Source organism: Tauraco erythrolophus, chromosome 18 (genome assembly GCF_009769465.1).
Source record: "Tauraco erythrolophus isolate bTauEry1 chromosome 18, bTauEry1.pri, whole genome shotgun sequence".
Taxonomy (NCBI): domain Eukaryota; kingdom Metazoa; phylum Chordata; class Aves; order Musophagiformes; family Musophagidae; genus Tauraco; species Tauraco erythrolophus.
The window spans coordinates 1,156,465-1,177,834 of NC_141482.1; the positions used below are offsets into that span (position 1 = coordinate 1,156,465).

Below are 21,370 nucleotides of genomic sequence, written 5' to 3' on the forward strand. Positions count from 1 at the left end.
ACAGTACTGGTTCCTTCCTCCTAGACCCTGTGATGCCTCTGTGCAGCTCCTGACATGGAAGTGCCTGTGGTGCTTCAAGAGGATACAGCAGTCAGCTCATACCTACCCTGCTCCTGCTTTCACCCCAATTCCAGTTCTTACTTTGAGCTCCAAGATCATTACCTGTGGCAGCAGCTTCAGGTGTTCTCCTTCCAACAGGTCATTCATCCTTGGTCACTGTTTGATTCACAAGCACCCTCTGTGCCTGAGCACACATGATTTTTTCCAGATTCCACAACAGTAGGAGAACCAAGAAATGGCATCTGCACCCAGGGCTCAGGCACCAGGTACCCAGAGATTACCTTGTGCCAAGCAGGAGTGTTACTGGTCAAAGCAGTGAAAGGGAAATTTCCAGGAGAAGCAAACATCTCCAAGAAGCAGTGATAGTAAACAGTTCATAGTCTGAGCTCTTTCTCGGCCAGAGAGCCCTGGTTTTAGCTCAGACACTTGTCTCCAGTTCCTGCTGGACAGTCCAGAGTTGATGGCTGAGGTCGCAGTGAAAAGCACAGCTCAGAGAAGAAGGGAGATGCTCCAACGGAGGCCCTGCAGCTCCTACTTGTAGCTCTTACAGTCTCTGCGCTGAGCCCACAGCTCAGGAGGGTATTCCCAGAAGAACCTCAGCCCTTTCCTTCAGTTGGTATCATTCCCAAAGTCAGACCTCATTCAGGGAACCTTCCCCACCCACCCCACGTACCCCAAGCTTTGCATGTTCCTTAGAGTGGTCCATGTCCCAGGGAATGGTGGGCACAATCCTTATTTCAAAACAAGCATGGCCTCTGTCCCGTCTTGCCTCGTCAAATGGAGTCCGTGAGTGAGGTAGTACTCCCGCCGGAGGAAGGCATAGAAATAATCCGAGACGAGCAGGATCTGCAGAAGTGAGATGTTCAGACACATCAGTGATGCTTCAGAACAAGGAATAAAAAGGGACGCGTGTCTGTGGTGGACCCTGAAGGGGTTTAAGAAGTTCTTAGGCTTTGCGAGAGGAAACACTGGGATCCTGTGGCCACTCCTTGTCCACCACCCTGCAGCGTTAAGCCACGGGAGACAAACTAATCTCTCTCTTGTGCCACCAGTGTGTTCTCACAGACTTCCCTGCTAAGGAGACAGTAGCTCCGTAAACTGGCCAAAAGACACGACAACGGCAGGTCCACCTGTGCCACAGCTTTGCAGGCCATCTCGGCCTCACCCACACGACTCCGTCCACGTGAGCGTTGCCACGCAGCTCAACTCGGATGCTGAGAGTCTCCTGCTGCTGACTGCTATCAAGCATTTTTCAACTGGGATTGTTTTTCAACGGCCGTTTCTGCTCAGAAAGGGTCAGAAGCTCGCAGGCAGCAGAAGGAACACCGCAGCTTCCCAGGCCGGCCTCAGCAAACAGAAGCTCCAGCAGTTTAACAAAATAATACTTACCAGGCTAAGGGCTGAGGAGCTGAAACGTCAAGGCTGTGGCTTCACAGTACAACGTCCAGGAGCAACACCAGGTAAAAGCACTTCTGTCACCCCCATCACTTCTGCACCTCCCTCCTGCCCCTGTGCCACCGCGCCCTCCGTGGGGCGGCCAAGCCCGCGGACGTTTGCCCACTGTCTCCCTTGAAGTGGTGAACAGAGCTGGCTATGCCCCAAGTTTTCCCCTGATCCAGGTCAGAGGATGCTGCCACGCACACGCATGTTGGCACCGTCCCGAGTTGCCGGGAAGGTGGGCACGCCTCAGGCTGGTGTTCTCACCGGCCACGTTGTAGTGTGAAATCCCAACTGAAGTGCCCTGCAGAGATCCGCAGCGAACGCAGGACTCTGATGTGGAAGTCACGAGGTCCCCCCGCTCCTCAACCCCGCTTCGGTTGTTCTGAGGCACCACGGTGTGACTGCCCTCTCGGCTAAAAGCACTGAGGACGCAGGAGAGGCTCTCAGTGGTTTTTCCAAAGCAGCCACCTCGGGCCAGCTGCCTTTGCGGGGGCAGGCTGGGCTGCTGGAAGCACCAGCAGTGACCAGTCATGCCATTCAGCCTCTTGCAGTAAGACCCTTCCCCAGGAACGCTGACCTCCCCCGTCTGCAAACAGCGTCACATAACCAGAGCGGAAACCCTTTTCGGTGCCCGACCGAGCTAGTAGATACTGTCCTAATGCCCAGATGCCACTTCACGCATCGCTTTGGCACACGGCTTTCATCCATTTCCCTGGGGAAACTGACTCCAGGGAGAGCCTCACCTGAAGTATGCCGCAGTGCTAGGGGCACGGAGGGGGGTCGGGCTGCCAGGCAGAGCCCGCGGGGTTACTGTTAAATACGGCCGCTGCGGAGGCTCAGTGGCAGGACGGGAGGATATGGAGGACCGGGTGGAGACTGAGGGAAAGAGAAAGAGGGCTGCAGACTGCTGAGGTCAGAGGAGAAAGTGCGAAGGAGAACAGACAGAGAAGGGTAGAGGTGCCCAGGGAGAATGAAAACAGCCATGCTTATCCTGTTTGTCTTGCTGAACACCATGGCTGCATACTGACATGCTGGATCAATGTGCAACTACGCTTCGCTGCAAATGTCTTACTGGGAAAAGAAAGAGCTGAGGTTAGTGGGGACGAGGGCTAGTTCTTTCTCACAAGGAAAATCAGAAATCAGATTCTTGTTTACGTGGAGCACAAGACCGTGCAGGATGGGCTATGACTTTCTCCAGTAGGAAATAAAATCCTCTTAAGAATATCAACACCTGCCATCTGTAATTAAAGTTTTACTATTCCTTTCATGCCATAGCAAGACAAGTAGTTGGAGGGCCAACAAACCACTCCTAATTTCCTTTAAGTGCTTCTTAGCAGTATCTCTGTTCTGCCTCTCACCCATCCCATGTACAAGCAGGTGATTTTCAGCCTCTGGCAAAACCGCTCCTCCAGATGTAGGAGAAGCAGACAAACATAAATGGCTGAGGCACGTTGAGAACAAAAGCAACTCTAACATGAAATGAATATTCCGCTCACCCACACGTGGTGAAACAATCCCAGGCCTTAGGGACACACGAAATAGCACAGAGAAGAGGAAGGACTTAGAAAAGGTTGTAGGAACCGAGTACATTGAATCCCATCCTCCAGGGGCGCTGAGCTCTGCCGTCCCTAAGGCTAACGAAGGCATGTGTCTACAACGGCCTCCAGAGAAGCAGGGAGAGCAAGCCCTGCCACGACTGGGACCCTGCATGTGCCCACGACCCTGCGTTTCACTGAGGTACAATATTCAGAAAAATTGGAGCCATGTCCCTGTGTAGGGGCAGTTCTCATGGCCCTGTTGTCTGGCCCCACTGCTGCTGCCCCATGTTTTTTCCCACTTCCCCTCTTAGCAACCCTCCTCCAGTCACCGGTGCTCTTAGTCCTGCCATGCCAAGATGCTTTTCCTCTGCTATCAAGCAACAAACCAGGGAACTTGCAGCACAGCCTACTTGGATTGTTAAAGCTACAAGAACTCTTTCCCTTAGTGTGGCAGAAGGTGAGGACTAGGCAGATTTCAGCTGGAGCAAGGAGAAGCAGGAAGCTGCTCTGCAGGACCACACAGGACGCAAAGAGCCAGCCACATCCTGCAGAACTCACTGTTGCTGCCAGGACACCCGATCCAGTGACCTACCAAAGTGCAGCCTTGTTTACCTCGCTCTACTAACCTGCCCTATGTTGAAAGTCAACGTGATGGCATAATAAAAATTGGAGTTGGCACTTCCTGCATAAATCCATAGATGCCACAGAACGGGGAACAGGAGGGAGCAGACAATGAGCACACATGACAGGATGAAGATGTTCCGGAGGACTGCAAAAGAAAATCAAGCTGTTAAACTGAGGCATCATTGAGCAGCCATGCTCACGCGACCAGCAATGGTATTTAGGGTATGTGCAGTGGGGAGGAGGCACTTGCCAACACATACTTCTCTCCGATAGTATTTCACGGTTTGCTTTAATAGTTTCCTGGCTAGCTTTTATAAGAAATCCACTGTATTTCCCTTTAAAATAAATACTTCTGCCTTTTCTTGAGTGTGAAAACCTCACTTGTAGCTCTTGCCTTCTAGGTCCTGCTTCCAAACGCTCTTCCTCAGAGGACTTTGGCTTTTTGGTGTCTACACTACAGTAACTACCAGTTTTGAGACGGGCCTTTCCACCAGCATCACGACTCTGAGAGCAGAGCATGCCATTCCCTACCCTCGGCAAGCTGAGGACAAAGGGAAAAAATGAACCTGTGGGCCATAGGAAAAGAGATACTTTCTCAGGACGGGGCAAGGAAACAAAAGCACCTTAAAAGGAGGAAACCATATAGGCCAGATGTGCTGACAAACACATGACCTCAGGAGGTGCAAATGTGGCCAAAATACATTAGTCTGCACGAGTATGTGTCAGATGGACAAAAACCAAGCACACTTCTGTCTAAAAGAGCTAGGAACTACTAGGCCAGAAGTGATTTGGTTTCCTATGAAGTATTTACGCCTGTTCTTTGGCAGCACTGCTATAATTCATGCTGGCACTGGTGTGCCGTGCTTGGCTATAGCTCAGCCGCTGTCCCTGACGGTAGCTGAAAGACTTGGATCATTCTGCGGCCGAAGGGAGCTAGCTGACATTTCCAGAGCATTGTCACACCCAAACCTGTCCACCATTATCTTTTTAAACTTCTTGTTCAGTAGCTCTATTCCCTCACTGCGGGGTGGGAGCATGTCACAGATGTCTGTCCCTCTCCCTGGTCCCAGTCCCCTTATCTGCACGCTTGGAAGGTGCGACTGAGCTGTGCTGAATCGGGATTTCTCGGAAGCACATCACCTGCCACGGCTGCGACACGCTCAGGGCTGGCCCGCGGCTTCCTGCCCTGTTTTACCGCAGCCGCTTTGCCCTGAGCTTTCCTTAGTCTGAAACTAATCGAGCAGGTGGTGTCCAAGTGTCTCGATGCCCGTTTATGTCTCCTGACAGCAGGCAGGCTGGCTGTCCATAAACACACCTGGCCTGGGTTAGAGAAGGCTGCAGTAAAAGGCGCAGACAACCTGGCAAGGTTGGGCACAGCAGTCGGTTTAAGCAAGAAACCCCAGGAAAAACACAGTGCTTCCAAATCGCCCCAGTGTAGCAGGTTCTAGAGACTGAGTCTGAAAATCATCAGGAAGCTCTCTGGTGACTTAAAGAGCTAAAGAGGTTCTTTACGAAGCATTTAAGAAAAACTGGACAATTGCTTGGAGTAATTCAGTTACTTTCACTCTAAGCAACCACGTAGATCCAAACCAAGGAACCACTGCCGGATGCAGGATTTTAAGGCTGGGAGACTCACTAATTGCACGAGCAGTGTTCAAATTGCACAGCCCTAAATGGAAGCATTTGAAGGACACATGTACTTTAAATAAGCCACATTTCTTGTGCAGGACAGTAAAAGGTTCTTATGAAAAAGTTAATCTTCAGAACAGCTTGGAGAGAGATGGAAGATAAGGTACAAGTGAAAATTCCCTCCTCGACTAATTTCAACCCTAGTGCTACAGATATCTTTCAGACTGTATCGCCAGAAAAATTAAGCCTCCTTCCAGAGACTCCAAAGAGGCCACACGAGCCTGTGGCCATGGGCCTGGTTTGGTCTGCTGGTTACAATTATTGGACAGGCCCTTTCCCACTCCAGACAAGGAACAATCAAACATAAAGAACTTACATCTGTAAAGGTGGCTCCAGACTGGAAGGAAGGCCATGTACAGTGCAACATCTCCCACAGTGGGATAGGACTTGAAGATAGAAATGATTGCGATCTGCACAAACATGAAGAACACAGGGTGCTCCCTAGAAGGGATAAGACACAAAGGATAAGGGGATGCAGTAGGGTCTCTGGAAACTGGAAATAAACATCAGCAAGGGCACAAATGTACTGTGGGAACAGGCTCAAAGAGGCTCTCGTACCCCTGTTCTCTTGAAACAAGCCTCTGAGTGCTGGGTGGGGTAGGCTGAGCTGCTCTGCCACATAAGGGGATGCGCATCTGCTCACTGCCCTCACGCAGAAACTGCGTGCCTCAACTCAACGGACATTTATACAGCTGGTCATCTAGGCAGCTCTTCCCCAGCTCTGTCTTATTCACCGAAAAGCAATCAGCACCTCCTCTCTGAAGGTTATCTGGAGAAGCCCATATTTATCCCTGTGGTATGTCACGATGTCTGTACACATTCCATGTCAACAGGATAAGCTCACCGAGAATCCAGGCACGTTAATGGTGTTTTTATCAGAAAGCAGGGTAATGTTGTTAGCGCAGTGCGCTAGGAATGTCCCCGTTTTTCTGACAATAAAGAACTTGAAGTTCCAACCAAGAGTTCTTGCTTTCTGACTACACTGGCTTATGCTGGCAGGGAGCAGGCACTTCTATAGTCTAAATTTCTAATCTTTCTTTTGATGCCTGTAACACATGTGTTGCATAGCAGAGCTAAGCTCACTTGATTTAAAAGGAATAAAGATTGCAACTTCGGGAAAAGAGGAGGATAGGCCCTGTTAAAAAAACCTATCTTTTCCAGGCTTGTAGGTCCAGGCATCTGATGTCAGCCTTATAAGCATCCACTGGACAGCTGAGAGTAAAAAACTAGCAGAGAAACGTACTTACTTTAGCTTTATCGCCAAGGGAATGGTGTAGAAGAACACATTGATTTGGAACACACACACGAAGAAAAGACTAAAATGTTCAAACATCTCTGCAAAGAAGTACCAGAAAAGGCCAATATTGGGTGTCAGATCTGGAACGGAAAGGCTGAAATTTGAAAAGAAAAGTCAAGGTAACATTTTTTAATGGTTGGTTTTCACTGCCCTGCTTCTGTTACATTAATCAATCATTGTGTGCTACTGGACGGAGGACGTGTATTTTAAATCTGTGGAAGAGAAATCAAAGGGGTGAAAATCTGGAAAGAAAAGAGACTAATCCTTCTCTACACCCCAGCAGGACTTAAACCATTCCTAAGCAGACATTTCTCCAGAGACAAAAATTTCACAGCCATGGTAACGATCAAAACCAATGATCAAATCAACTTCCAATCAACTCAGTGGAAAATATCTCCCGTCTTCTCTAATTCTTGCTGTTACTTAATTAACAGAAGTTGGCTAATGCCTGCTCTCCTCCATACACTCTTTCTTTTCTTGCATTGCCAGTAAAATCACAGATCACACGCCCCTCAGGACAGGGAGTGGGGCGCCTGTTGTGTCATGCACAAGGAACAACGTGGGGAGGCCAGACAGAAAACACAGTAAGAATCCTTATACTTACATAAACCCGTAAACGGATGGGATAAAATCCCAGGAGTTGAGGAGGAAGAAGGAGAGGCAGATGATCACCACCAGGCTGCACAGGTACAGGGCTGCATACTGCATGGTGTAGAGCCAGAAGCTTTTGCTTTTCAGTTTTATTGGTATGAACTGACGCTGAAAATGAAATACAAGCAGGCAGATACCCCGCATCAGGTGGAAAGTCACAAGAAAGCCTGAGTGTTCTGAACATCATTTTACATTGATGAAAGAAAGCATCAAGCACTGGCACTATGGCACTGGAAGGAGCAGCTCTGAAGCACAATGTGCTTGATGTTCTTCACTCTGGCCAACTAAGCCGTACCCATTGCACATATTTCCAGAACTGGGCTTGAAAATCCAGTAGCTAAGCTGGTCATTTCTGCTTGGAGCGAGTCAAGTTTCACGCGCTCAGCGCAAGATTTACACACAGCTCCTCGCAGCTACCCTTGCATCTTAGATGTTTGCAACACTGTACTGCTGTCTGCCTTCTACTGCATGAACCCACATCAACTGGTGACCAAGAGCCCTGCCCCATGACCCACCACCCTGTGCTGCCAGGTCTCCAGCACACAGACTGGCACTCCCGCTCCACTGAAATCAGGGAAAGAGGACATCCAGTGGGTTCCTAAGCACAAAGCAGCCCCTCGAAAAGGGTGCCTCCTCAGACAAAGACAACTGCTGCAGTCCTGCCATTGCCACATGTCCCGACAGGTCAGCCACAAGCCCTTGTCATATCATATGACGTATGGGTATCTCACTCCAAGAGGTCCCCTGATGCCATTTGTAAAGATAAATATACAGACAGGGGCAAACACCTTTGGGAACTGCTCAGAGTTCTGCAGCTCTGAGTCAGTGATGTAGCTTTTCCATTCGGTACTAGGGTTTCCACTGGCAGGAGGTGTACAGAGCGCCAGCTCTAACTGGTGTGGGCTCAGTGTAAAGCATGCTCTGTTTTCTCAGTCATAGCGTGTTTAATGCCACTTGCTGGAACAATGTAAGCAAGTTTACCAAGGATTTTGGCAGGATGGATTGGAAAGCGCTGGAGAAAAGCTATTTAATTCTGTACAAAGAAAGTAGGAAAGTTCATTTACAAATCTGCATAAAAGAACACACGCTGGCACAATCCCCTTTGAAAGGTGCAAATTAGGCATTCGCACATCAAAGCACTTGTTGCTTGTGAACACAATGCTTGTACTTCTCTGCCACTTTACTTCGACTCAAGTTAAAAGAGAACAAATGAGACCAAAATATAACACATATAAAGTCAAGGCTCCTAAAAACTATCAAACCAAAAAAGCAACACGGACTCTGCAGAAGTTCTCCTCTTGCAAAAAGTAATAATAATAATAAAATTCCTGAAAAAATGTAAGAGACATTCATGTCAGTCAGGGAAAGAAAACGCACTAGAACTGACTCTCCATCTCTCCATTCTCTTTTGATGCTCAGAGATTTGAGAATAGGCTGTGATGAACCTGTAGTTAAGATCAGCTATAAAAATCATGAGGAAGGCAGGACAGAAGCAACCAAGAAAGACTGGTGAAGCACTCAACAGCAGGACTTTCAGAATGGCAAAAATAATACAAACGATCACCAAGTGATTTGGAAATCAGCCTCACCTTGCTCCCATATCGGAGTAAGACGAGCAAATGATCAGTTTTCATTAAGTGCATTATAATTTGGACTCTCAGTTAAGTCACTGTTTACAGTATCAGCACAAGAGGTAGGAGAGAGCCCAGTTGGGAACATGCAGGCAAACCAGTGATGAATCCACTCACTAGAAAGAGCTGCCTCAGCTTTCAAGCCTCCCCCTGCCCGCAGATGTGCCTACCAGCCTACTGCTGGGCTGGTTCTGCCCGGAGCGGGGTCTGCCTGCTGAGGCACTGCGTACCCATGAACTATCAAGGTCAGTCCTGCTGGAATTCAGGGAGCCTTTTGCCATTAAACTCCAAATCAGCATTTCTCAGTTTGAGTGATTCAAACACGCAGCTCCTCATTTGTTCTCTCCAGATCCGAAATCCTCATTGCTGTTCCCACCACACAGGGAATAGCACTTATTTCAGGCAAGCTAAACACCAGCCAGTTCTGTAGATGACTTTCTGCTCCCCTTCTCTCTATGCACAGCCATCCCCTTTAAGGCTTCAAACTTCCCAAGGCTTGAGGAGAGTTGAGAAACTCAGGACTTACCCGACTCCCCTCTCAATAGCTAAAGACTGTCCCTGCACACCTACAAGAAGATGACAAGTACCAACAGTTAAAAATCATCTACCTGTAGAAGGTAAAGAAGTGCTGGAGCAAACAAAGTGAGAGGGTAGAGTGACTGGTATGTTGCTAAGGCCAGGAACACCGCACTGAGGAAGGCACTACCTGCAAAGGAAAAAAGGAACATTTAATACAAACAGCCTTACAGACAGGAAATCCAAATGGGAAGAAATGCACAACCCTCTGCAAGGGCTACACAAATATCAGAACTCCACTTAAAGCAGTCCTGGAGAGTGCCCTTTTCTTAACCACATTTTGAAGGGAGAATGACTCACACCAAGGCGATTCTCCCATAATAAAGAACCACTGACTGGTTTACATCTCCTATCAGTCACATACAGAAAGAGATTCATGTAATTCAGTCTATATATAAACCACGCTGGCTGCTGTTTATGCACGGGAATGCATTCGCTGAAGTCACATCCGCATGAAACAGCTGTTATACTGGGCATGCTGGATAACCTCGTCACCAGAATGTGTCAGGGCCCTCAGCAAAGCTCTGTGAAAGACAGCAAGAGAGTCTGCAGCTGAAGGAATGAAGTGGCATTAGCCCTACTTGACAGATACCAAAACTGAGGCATAGAAAGGATTAGCATAGCTTTTCCAAGTGGTCTTAAAAATATGAATGCCTTTATTGAGGAAGCTTTATCAGAAGTGTCTCAGGCTGAGCTAAGTGCTGAATACTCATGCTACCCAACTACCAACTCCAGAAATCAAGTCCAAAAGGTCTCAGGTTAAACAAAAATAAAAGCACCCAGTGCAGTAACCTAGTTACAGCTTTCAGCCTTATGTCACTGGAGAAGTCATCTGTGAAAGTATAGCTTAGACAGCAAGAATCCTGACTCAGTGCACTGGACTAACTGTCAGCCTACTGACATCGACCACTTGGTACGCTTCTCTCCGCTTCCACCTTTTGAAAGAGAAAAATACAGGGTTACCTGGCGATGAGCCTTCTCTGTTCTTCAACTACACTGTCCTAGACAGAAACCTCCCTATCCTCTCTTCTCTCGAGTGTTCAATTCTGCACAGACCTAAAGAATCGCTGTCCAGAAGTCACAGTCATGATCTGGTTCCTCTCTTTGCCCACTTTAAAACCTGGAGGTTGCCACGCTCCCAGTCAGGGAGAAAACACAGGGGACAGCCACTGCAGTGCTGTCTACGACTGAACTATTCATCTTACGGTACCAGTGAGCTGTTAAAAAAGTTTAACTAAACTGACACCACCCGTTTGCTTTTGCAAATGCTTTTAGACCGAAAGCCCTCCTGCCTCAATTAGTCAATAACTGGAGGGAAACGTTCTTTTGGAAACACTAATACAACCAATCTGATCAGCTTTCTTCACAACGGCTGGGTCTGGGCTGGAGACGAGATCAGGCTGACCTCTCCTCTGATCCAGCAGAGAACTCCTAAAACGTATGTGACTTGTACCAGTCTCACACGCTAAAAGACTTTCACACGGGGGAGTCATAAGAGAAACAGAAACTCAGCATTATGCACAAAATGAAGGAATCAGCTGTTCTGCCATAACCTATTCAGCTGTGCCAGTATGCCTCTTGGGTTCCTGTTTCTGCTTCCCTAAAGCTCAATCAACTAATTTCAAAGCAAGTTTAGAACTGTGAGTGAAAGGCAAATAATAGCTGCAGGCAACTGCTTGCTTTTGAATAAAAGTTCAAAGACACACTTTGAAAATAAATTGTATACCATTACAAAAGAAAGCGCAGCAGAGGTCACGTCCTCCTACACACAGACATGCATTTCTTCGTAAACAGAAAATTATTTGAAGTCATCCAGGAAAAGGAGTCAGTTTTTAGAGATGAAACTCCTGGGTACACTGAGGTGAAAGTAAGTTTTGATTTGACTATAAAGTCTCTTGATCTCGTGATTTCAAGTGGAACATTGACCTTGCTCCAGTTCCATTTCTGCTGTGTTTCACTGAGATCTTTGTAGCAATCGTTAAGTTCCACCTTGACTTAATTTCTGCTACTTTTCTAATCTCCATAGAAAGTCCTAAAGAAACATTCTTTTCTTCATTATGTTACCTTTTATTGTAGCTAAAATGAAGAACGCAATGACAGTATTGTTGATGGCGCAGGTGGACTTGGCCACACAAGACATCACAGTGTAGGGGTTTAACAGATAGCTGAAAAAGAGCAAAGCTCGAGTTACATTCAAAGGAGACAGCATCTAATTAACGAGATGTTCAAAGGAAAAACAGATGCACTTTGCCGTTTCTTTTGTTTATTTACATCCTCTCATCATCAAACTAGCTCAGCTTTGGATCGTAGCCTTGGACACTGTGGCCACAGGGAACTCCCTGGAGAAAAGGAGACAGCTGAGAAGATGTCTAAAATGCAAATTCTATCCTAGAAAATGACTACCAAGAATGTTTCTTGCTTTGCAGAAACATTGTGCACTTATTCAGTCAGGAATAGGATTATTGAGTCCAAGGTTAACTCTTTCTGCTACTCGCATCCATTGGCTCTGAAAAAGCAATAAAAATAAGAAAGCAAGATGGAAACAAATCGTGAGACATTAACAAGAGTGTTCCTCAACCCAGCTGCACCTGTGCCCTCCTGCAATGGCAGAGCAATCATTTATGTTCACCATGGCATCATCTGAGCAAAAAACCTACCAGCTATGAAAATCTGGCATTTTTAATTGAAATTATGAAGAGACAGTGAACTAGGAGCACCTTTGCCTTCCAGAAAGCAGCCACACTTACAAGGATGCCAGTTCCTTTTGGAAATGAGAATTACAATAAATCTCATTTAACTAGGTTCAAAGCAGAGAAAAAATGTTTGGATTACCAATATAATAAGCAAGATAATTCTTATTACATTGCAAGATAATCAGCCTTGCTAATAACTAAATCAATCACCAGAGTGAGGAGACAGGGCTGATGATTTCCTAATTATCTCTTTCCATTTTCCCTACTTCTCTGAGTCCCAGTCTGCCTTTTTCTGTGTTTCCAGAGAGACAGTCTACAGCAGGATAGGTACAATTTAAGGCCATCTTTGCTGTGGGAATGTGCAACTATGTTAAATACAGAATAGTCTGCAATTTACCGGCTCTGCCTTTCTCAGCCTGGGGAATTTACTGTTTCACAAAACCAGTATGAAGACAAGAAAAAATAACAACTTATCTAATGGAAAACTCTCTCTGATACTGAATAATTCAGATAATAATTTATGTCAAAATTCCAATGGAAAAAAGCAATTCTTTGGCATTAAGTACCTTGCTTGTATATTATTAATTTCACATGAAGTTTTCTGAAATAAAAAAAATGTTTAGTATACAGGGGAACACCAAGACATGACATCATTAAGATGATGACCTAAAAACACCTTTGAATTGTTGTAAGCAATGCTGAGATATTCAAGTTGTGATATTCAGCAAACGTTTTGTCCAGTTGCTCAAAAATTCTCCTAACTTCTCTGAAAAGACACCTGAGACATTGGGAGGTATAGAATCAATTTTGGTAACATTAACACGCAGGCAAAATAAATGAGAATGTGATCTGTGCAGACACAACATTCTTCCTACCGAATTAATGACCTTATGCTGTTGAGCCTGTCTTAGAGGGACTGAGTGAATTTACATGTTGGCAACAATCATTTGGAAAAGCATCTCCTTTTCACTCTCAAACTGAGTATTCAAGGCTGGGGGAGTTTTTACGTAGAATAGGAAATTCAGAATTTCTGGGGGAAAAAAAAAAATCTTCAACAAATATTGAAGCCCCAACTCAGACAAACAAAACCCAAAGGGAGGTGAGGAACCAAAGCAGCCTCCGAGAAGCAATACTTACAACAGAGCTACCTTGAGGGGGATGTAGTGCATTTCCATGGGTGTCTGGATGAGTTCAGCCACATCTGCTGCATATTTATCCAGTTCTATCAGGAGTTTCTGCTTTTTGAACTGAACAAGGGAGAATGATCAAAGATGGTCAGATGAGGAAAGTCATCAGCTCTTATTACTTATTACGTGGGATTTCCGTTACCGGAGAACCCAGGCGTGAGCCAAAACTCACGTTATGTGAGGCGTTGCACAAACAGAACAAAACCTCCTCTCTTTTCCCAAATACTTAACAACTGAAGTGGAAGTCAGGAGAAAGCAGATAATCTCTACTTATTTGAACTTCCTTAACTACCTGTGTCTAGCTCTTGACACAGCTGCCAGTGAATTGCCCACACTAGAGTTCAATTGTTTCAATTGTCCTAAAGCCCGTCTGGACCTTCAATGAAAAGCTGACTTTATAAATTCACTGTTCAACATACAAATCCCTGAGGAACCGAGTCTCAGAAGTATGCAGTCTTTGTTACTTTGAAGATGGACACCTCTACACCAAATCTCCTTTAGAGACCTAAAATCTCTCTCTTTCATCTATCCTGTTCTCTGATGCTCTCTATGGAGACGAAAGAGAAATCTGAATCATGAACCTACTGAACTGTGTCACGGTGAGACAGAGGAGACAGATGCTGGCAATACATTCTCAACGAGCAAAGCAACTCACACACAGGATTTTTACATGTCTGCAGTTCTATCATGAGTTATTTCTTCAAATTCAAAGTCAGAGGACGAGGAACAAGCACGTAGCTGGACAAGAGACCACAGAGATGCTGCAGAAAACGCAGCCTCTCTGTTCATGTTGGTATTGAATCCCTGACCCTCCAGCATCGCTCACACAAAGCGTTCTTTGAGCTACTTATGAGAGAGCTGGGAGGAATCACCTCCAAGAACTTGTAAATTGAAGGGAACAAGTAATATTTGGTGTCAGACTTTCACCTTGCTCACTAGAATGATTTACATCACCTCAGCATCCTTGGAAGGTTTTATTCCTTCCTTTACACATTTCCAGTCTGTGCATTAACTCATGCTGTGTGCAAACACAAACCCTGTTGAAGGTAAAACATTCCAGGCTCTAGCTACAAAGCGTACAGAAGATTGTACCAGGAGCAGCGGTGAGAAAACGGAATGCTCAAGTCTTGCCAAATCCACAGTCCAGTCATTAAATTCTGCACACTGCAAACTGCCACAACGACTGACGGCGGGTTTTCAGCGCACCCTTCTCACATCTCCTCTTGTGCACGGTGACCCTTTGTGCATGGGGACCCTTTGTGTAGAGTTAGGGTGACCCTTTGTGTAGGGTGACCCTAGATTTGTCTGCCTTTCACTGGCTATTGCATTCTCACAAATTTCTCAAATTCCTTCTACTCCTTTCGGATCAAAGAATCTACACTGCTGCGATCACCGTTCAAATGCAGTGTGATAGCTACAGGCACTAACTTATTTCACACTGTAATACTGCCACAACTAAACTTAAAATACCTCAGTTGTTTACCACATTCAGTCCCATTTTATTGATCATTCAGATACGATCAGATTTACTGTAAAAAGGACTAGTTGATACTGCATCCTTTGGTATGTGTTTCCTTGGTACAAGATAATTACACTTGGTGGGAGAAGAGGACCAGCAACACTGGCACGTCAGCTTACCACAACTTTGTTGAAGTCCTGGATGGCCAAGTAAAGGGCAACAGCAGTTAGCACATCAGTTATCTGAAAAAGCAAGGCACAGACAGACTGACTGGAAGCGAAATAATCAAATGGAGAAAAAGATATTGGGCAGTACTGCAATCTGATTAAGGACTGTGATGTGACTCAGCTCACGAGAAGAAAAAAACGAGCTTTAAAACCACTAGATTGCTGATTTATGTGCTCACACACCACTGCTTCACCTTGAAGCCTTGAGCTGTATCAAAGATACTAATATTTACAAAACTGGAGAATGTGGAATTAAGGGGAAAGAAATCATTCATGGAAAGAAGTATGTGAAAGTAACCGAGAGAATGACTGGTCTAATTAGAGCAACACTGGGGCAGTGCCCAGCTGGCTAAACCCACCTGCCCACTAACCCGGCATGAGGGTGCCCTGAGCTGTCCCAAACTCACCGGGCAGCAGCACAGCCACCTGAACAACCCGCAGGAGCACGGCGCAGAGGGCTGTTAGCTCTGCACGAGACCTGCCCAGCGGGGATCCGGGCAGAGGCCCCGCCAGGCGCCACGTGCGGCCGGTGGAACGGCTGCTGTCCTTCCGAGTCACGCAGAACGCGGAGAGCAGTTTGCAAGGGACACTGGGGGGCAAACTCGTTGGTGCTCTCTTTGCAGGCCTGGGGTTTGGCAGCAGGTTTTAGTGAGAAACGCTGCAGTGCAGGGATTAAGAGCAACGAAACTAGTGAAGGGTTTAGAGAACTTGTTCTACGGGGAGCAGCTGAGGGAGCTGGGACTGGTCAGTCTGGAGAAGAGGAGGCTCAGGGGGGACCTTCTCGCTCTCTACAATTACCTGAAAGGAAGTTGTAGGGAGATGGGGGTTGGTCTCTTCTCCCATGTTATGAATGACAGGATGAGAGGGAATGGCCTCAAGTTACACCAGGGGAAATTTAGGTTAAATATCAGGAAAAATTTCTTTACAGAGAGGGTTGTCAGTTATTGGAACAGGCTGCCCAGGGAGGTGGTGGAGTCCCCATCCCTGGAGGTGTTTAAAAACCGTGTGGATTTGGTGTTGAGGAACACGGTTTAGGGACCCTGACAGTGCAGGATGGATGGTTGGACTTGATGATCTTGAAGGTCTCTTCCAACCAGATGATTCTATGATTAGGCTGGGGGGACAAAATATTCTGACCTGTAAGAGGATTCGAAACCAAATGTCAACTTCCCATCTCACTGTGGGGATACTTATCTGACCAAGAACTCACAAAGAAGGAGGAATGTGTACAACAAGGGAAAAGCCTGAACATGGGTTTGTACAGCAAAACTGCCTTTCTGTTTAACTGTGAGCTCAGCAGGAATCTGAAGTACAGGCAGGCTGAAGGTCCCCGAGTCTTGCAGGAGTAAAAGCAAAGTCATACTCAGCGTTTCACAGAACGGGACCTTTCAAGAGGAGCTTTCCAGGAGCACTTACCATGAACACCAATTCAGCATATTCAATCAGGAAGTGAAAGAGATATATTATCAGTGGGGTCTAAAAGAAAGCAGAAGGGAGACCCGTGTCAAACGCTGCCCAGATAAAACAACTGGCAATTTGACGAGAAAAATGGAGTAGTACTATAAAAGACTGAGAAAGGTAATTTTCCTTAGTCTCTTCTACAACCCTGTTACTTCAGAGTAAAGTGATTAATCAACACACACACACTTAATGGTCCTTTTCCTTGCAAAGTTCTCAATATGCTTTATAAAAGACACTATTAACTTGGAAAATTATATTCTATTCCAACTTTTCAGTTCTACTAGTATAGCAGTAGAGTCACACTAGAAAGTATATAAAGAACAGCTTTAGAAAATGATTTTTTCTACAGAATCTATTTTTTTTAGGTTGTTTGCAGGTTCTTTTGAAAGTGTTTCCTACACAGCTGGTTTCACTGTTTAGCCTGTTGTTTAGATGAGTCTTTTATAAAGCCAAAAGGAGAAAGCATGTTAAAAACATAACGCAGTAGGACTACAGTCCTATCATCCTTTCAGTCGCACAGCTCCTCCCTTTTAGGGTAAGGGGAAGAGTATGTTTTCAAACCATTCTTATGACAGAAAAGCTTAATCTGGAATTACTATATTTACATGGTGTAAATTCAGTCTTCATTGTAAGAAAACATATTTCACCTGAAATACTTTTAAAATAATGTGATGGTAAACAAGCACAGAAAAATATTTCACAGTCTGGGAGAAAATTGTGTTTAAAGAAGGAGAATTCATTGAGGGGAAACAAGTTTTCAGAGGTATATAAAGTATCTGCCTCACCCCTAGGTGACACTACGTATGAATGTACCTTGATATCGATAAGGCCACTCAAAGGCACAAAACTCCCCAGGTACTTAAGGAGGAGGAGGCGTTCTCAAGACAACGAATAAACGTACTGCATGCTTGTGCTAAGGGGAATAGTTTGCAAACGCAGAAATTCAAGATACTGCTGTCCAGTAAAATTGTGTTCAGACTCACAAAGACACTGTCTCTCCCTGCTCCGGCTCTGCTGACAGAAACATCTGGATGTGAACAGAGCATTTTACTTATTACAGATTTCCCCTGTTTTAGCGTTTCTTTGTGCAGTAACAAATATCACCATGTCTATCATCTGCACAGCAACGGGTTATTCTGCGATGAACTGTATTTCTTCATGGTGCTAGTCACTACCTGTACACCTATGGCAGAGACAACCACACGACTCCAAGCTCTCTGAAGTCTTAGGGACAAGACAGGTGCCCAGCCTTTGCCAGTCTGTGAGCAGCAAAACTAAGAAACGTGCCACTTGAATATCACGTGTAAAATGCAGCATGCACACCGACCTCGTGAAAAACAGCTCCGGAATATGGCGAAACCCCTAAATCCAGCAGAGCTAATCCTTCGACCACTGAAACACACAAAATGCCAGCGTTAGAAGCCTGTTATGTGGGAAGAGAAAAACCTCATGATGTTAAAATTACAGTTTTTAAAACACCCACACTCGTGACAATCTCGCATTGAGTTGCCATCTGAACGGGTGACACGAAATGTCACAAAGCCAACAACCAGCTAGAATCGACTGCTTTCTTCCTTCTGCCACACAAATTTCTTTAGTAACTGGATGGTCAGTTGTAATCTATTTATTTGTTTCAGCTAAAAATGTTATAGCTGAAAAGTTTTGCACTTTTATATATATATAAACCACACGTATGACATCTCCTGATTTTAAGTCACCTATTATGTGACACATGGTACCTATGCTGGGGAAATACTTAATTCTAAGAGGACAAATCACAGACTAACATAAATCATATGGAGCTCTGGAGTCCCCAACACAATAAGGACATGGAGCTGCTGGAGCGAGTCCAGAGGAGGCCACGAAGATGACCTGAGGGCTGGAGCACCTCTGCTCTGGAGACAGGCTGAGAGAGTTGGGGCTGTTCAGCCTGGAGAAGAGAAGGCTCCAAGTTAATCTTATAGCAGCTTTCCAGTACCTAAAGGGGGTACAGGAAAGCTGGAGAGGGGCTTTTTACAAGGGCGTGTAGTGACAGGACACGGGGCAATGGCTTTAAACTGAAAGAGGGAGATTTAGATTGGATATAAGGGAGAAATTTTTCACTGTGAGGGTGGTGAGGCACTGGCACAGGTTGCCCAGAGAAGCTGTGGCTGCCCCATCCCTGGCAGTGTTCAAGGCCAGGTTGGATGGGGCTTTGAGCAACCTGGTGTAGTGGAGGGTGTCCCTGCCCACGGCAGTGGGGTTGGAACTGGATGATCTTTGAGGTCCCTTCCAATTCAAACCATTCCATGATTCTATGATTCTATAACACAGAATTTGAACTATTTTGCCTAATTAGATGTAGAGAGACCTGAAACCACACTGAAAGAGCAGAAATTAATACATATCACCAGGCAAAGCTAAAAGCTTTATCTGTTGTTGAAACTTCCTGATGTTTTTCTGCCTGAATTCAAATCCTTTGCAATCCTGTAATTACAGTTTGCACTGCAATGCATGCACACATTTTTCCACAGGATCTCCACCTTACTGAGCACAAAGGTTCCCTGGGATGGAGCAGTGCGTGCGGTGAAAGAAGCGATGGGAAACAGGTCCACTTGTTCAGAGGAAAGGAGGCAGGAGACTGCAAGAAGCAATTGGAGGTTCTCAGATCAGCGATATGCTGGAGAAATAGATTCTGTGTCTCTGCCACAACGTTCCCGTATGATGACAGCCCAGACTTTTCCAGGTGATCCCAACTGCGCTCCTCACTATCTAGACGCCTACCTTGATGCTCTAAGGTAAGATTTAGAAGGTATCCATTGCTGCGAGGGAATTTTTGGGAGCTGTATTTTGAAACTATGAAGTGATGAAGTGCTGCACGCAGCGGAGCAGAGCCCTCGGGTCATCAAACGCGTCAAAACGCTTTTGACCTTTATTGCTCTGAGCCACTGTTTTCCACCTCAAAACTGCAAATAATTTTACCTCCATGATAACTGGATATCATCCTCCCAAAACGTTGCCTTTAAAATCGATTAAGGTTCCTAACGGGCTCGGACGCTATAAAGATGCCACCAAACAGCCTTGATCAAACTGCACCTCGGTTTTCAGACGAGAGTTTGGCCGAACCCCCGTCCCCCGCCCTCCTCCCGTCCCCGGGACAACCGCCGGGGCCGTTTCACGGAGCTTTCGGCCGGGCCCGGGAGAGGCGAGGCCCGTCCCCAGCCGCGGCGCCGGGCCGAGGCCAGGCCCTGCCCGCCCGCAGCTGCGCTCCCGGCCCCGCCGGTCCCCAGCCCCGGGCGGCCGCCGCCCCCGGCCCCCTCCCCGCCACCCCCGCAGGCCTCGGCCCGCCGAGCCGCGCCGGGGAGCGGTGCCGCGGCCCGGGCCCGCCGCGCCTCACCTCGCTTCCAGGCGTTTAACGGGGACGCCACCTCGACCCGCTCGGAGATGAAGGCGGCGAGGCTGGAGCGGTAGAGCGCGGCCCGCACCGTCACGGCCACCAGCACCACCAGCACCAAGGGAGCCGCCATCCTGGCGGGCAGGCACCGGCTGCCGCCGCCTGTAGTTCCCGGGCGGCGCCGGAGAACGCGGCGCCAACGCCCCGGCCCGGCCGGGAACACTACATGTCCCGGGAGGCCCCGCGCCGCGCCGCCGCCTCCCGACACCGCCCGGCAGCTACGGCGAGCGCGGCGGGGCGGGCCGGGCCGGGCCGGAGCGCGAAGGCGGTGGCGGCTGCCCCGGCCCGCCGGGCGAGCGCCGGGCCCGGGGCGGGTGTTCACTTCCCACCCCCGGAGCGGGGCTGGAGCGGGGATTGGAGCCGGGGGCTGGAGCTGGGGCTGGAGCGGGGCTGGAGCGGGGCTGGAGCCGGGACTGGAGCGGGGGCTGGAGCTGGGGCTGGAGCGGGGCTGGAGCGGAGGCTGGAGCGGGGCTGGAGCCGGGGCTGAAGCGGGGCTGGAGCCGGGGCTGAAGCGGGGCTGGAGCGGGGGTTGGAGCCGGGACTGGAGCGGGGCTGGAGCGGGGGCTGGAGCGGGGGCTGGAGCGGAGGCTGGAGCGGGGGCTGGAGCGGAGGCTGGAGCGGGGCTTGGAGCGGGGGCTGGTGCGGAGGCTGGAGCGGGGCTTGGAGCGGGGCTGGAGCCGGGGCTGGAGCGGGGGTTGGAGCGGGGCTTGGAGCCGGGACTGGAGCCGGGGCTGGAGCGGGGCTGGAGCCGGGGCTGGAGCGGGGGTTGGAGCCGGGGCTGGAGCGGGGCTGGAGCGGGGGTTGGAGCGGGGGTTGGAGCGGGGCTTGGAGCGGGGCTGGAGCCGGGACTGGAGGCGGGGCTGGAGCCGGGACTGGAGCCGGGGGCTGGAGCGGGGGTTGGAGCCGGGGGCTGGAGCCGGGGCTGGCAGGCTGGGGCTGGCAGGCTGAGCCCAGCTGTACACTCGGGAGTGGAGGATCAGTGGCTTCTGGGCAGGTGTTCGGAAAGTGCATCCGATTGTTCTGTATTCCGTCAGGGACATGCAGCCCTGCAGTCTTTGCCCGTGTGTAGCTGCCACCTCCCCGCTGGCTGCGGCCAGGGTTACGCAGCTGCTGACGGCAGTGGGTGCTGGTGGCCCTGCGCGGCTTCAGCAGGCTCTTGGGGAACCGAGGTTGTCAGTCCGTGTGGTTTTAACAGGACCGTCGGTCTGCAGAGCTTACGAGGTCTTGGGAGACTTTCACGCGCTACCTTCCCAGCACATGCTTTCCCGCTGTTTTCTGGTAACTCTTTCTCCATCCACATCCGTAGGTAGCTGTACAGTCCGTTCACACAAACTCTCACAAAAACAGCCTTTACAACGCTTCCTCTGGAGCGGAGAGAAATGGAAGGAGGACACGGTAGTCTCT

General features: G+C 48.1%; 1 protein-coding gene across 1 annotated transcript; it reads right to left on the reverse strand.

Annotated features, from left to right (window-relative positions):
* Positions 1-739: 739 nt before the first annotated feature.
* PIGU (phosphatidylinositol glycan anchor biosynthesis class U) lies at positions 740-20,039 on the reverse strand. The gene is made up of 12 exons (XM_086622832.1): positions 19,910-20,039; positions 17,861-17,925; positions 16,489-16,548; positions 15,025-15,087; positions 13,337-13,446; positions 11,571-11,671; positions 9,539-9,636; positions 7,253-7,407; positions 6,599-6,742; positions 5,668-5,792; positions 3,665-3,807; positions 740-906 (listed from the first exon to the last, which is right to left on the reverse strand). The coding sequence occupies exons 1-12, from the start codon at positions 20,037-20,039 to the stop codon at positions 793-795; spliced, it is 1,308 nt and encodes a 435-aa protein (XP_086478958.1). The 3' UTR covers positions 740-792.
* Positions 20,040-21,370: the final 1,331 nt, after the last annotated feature.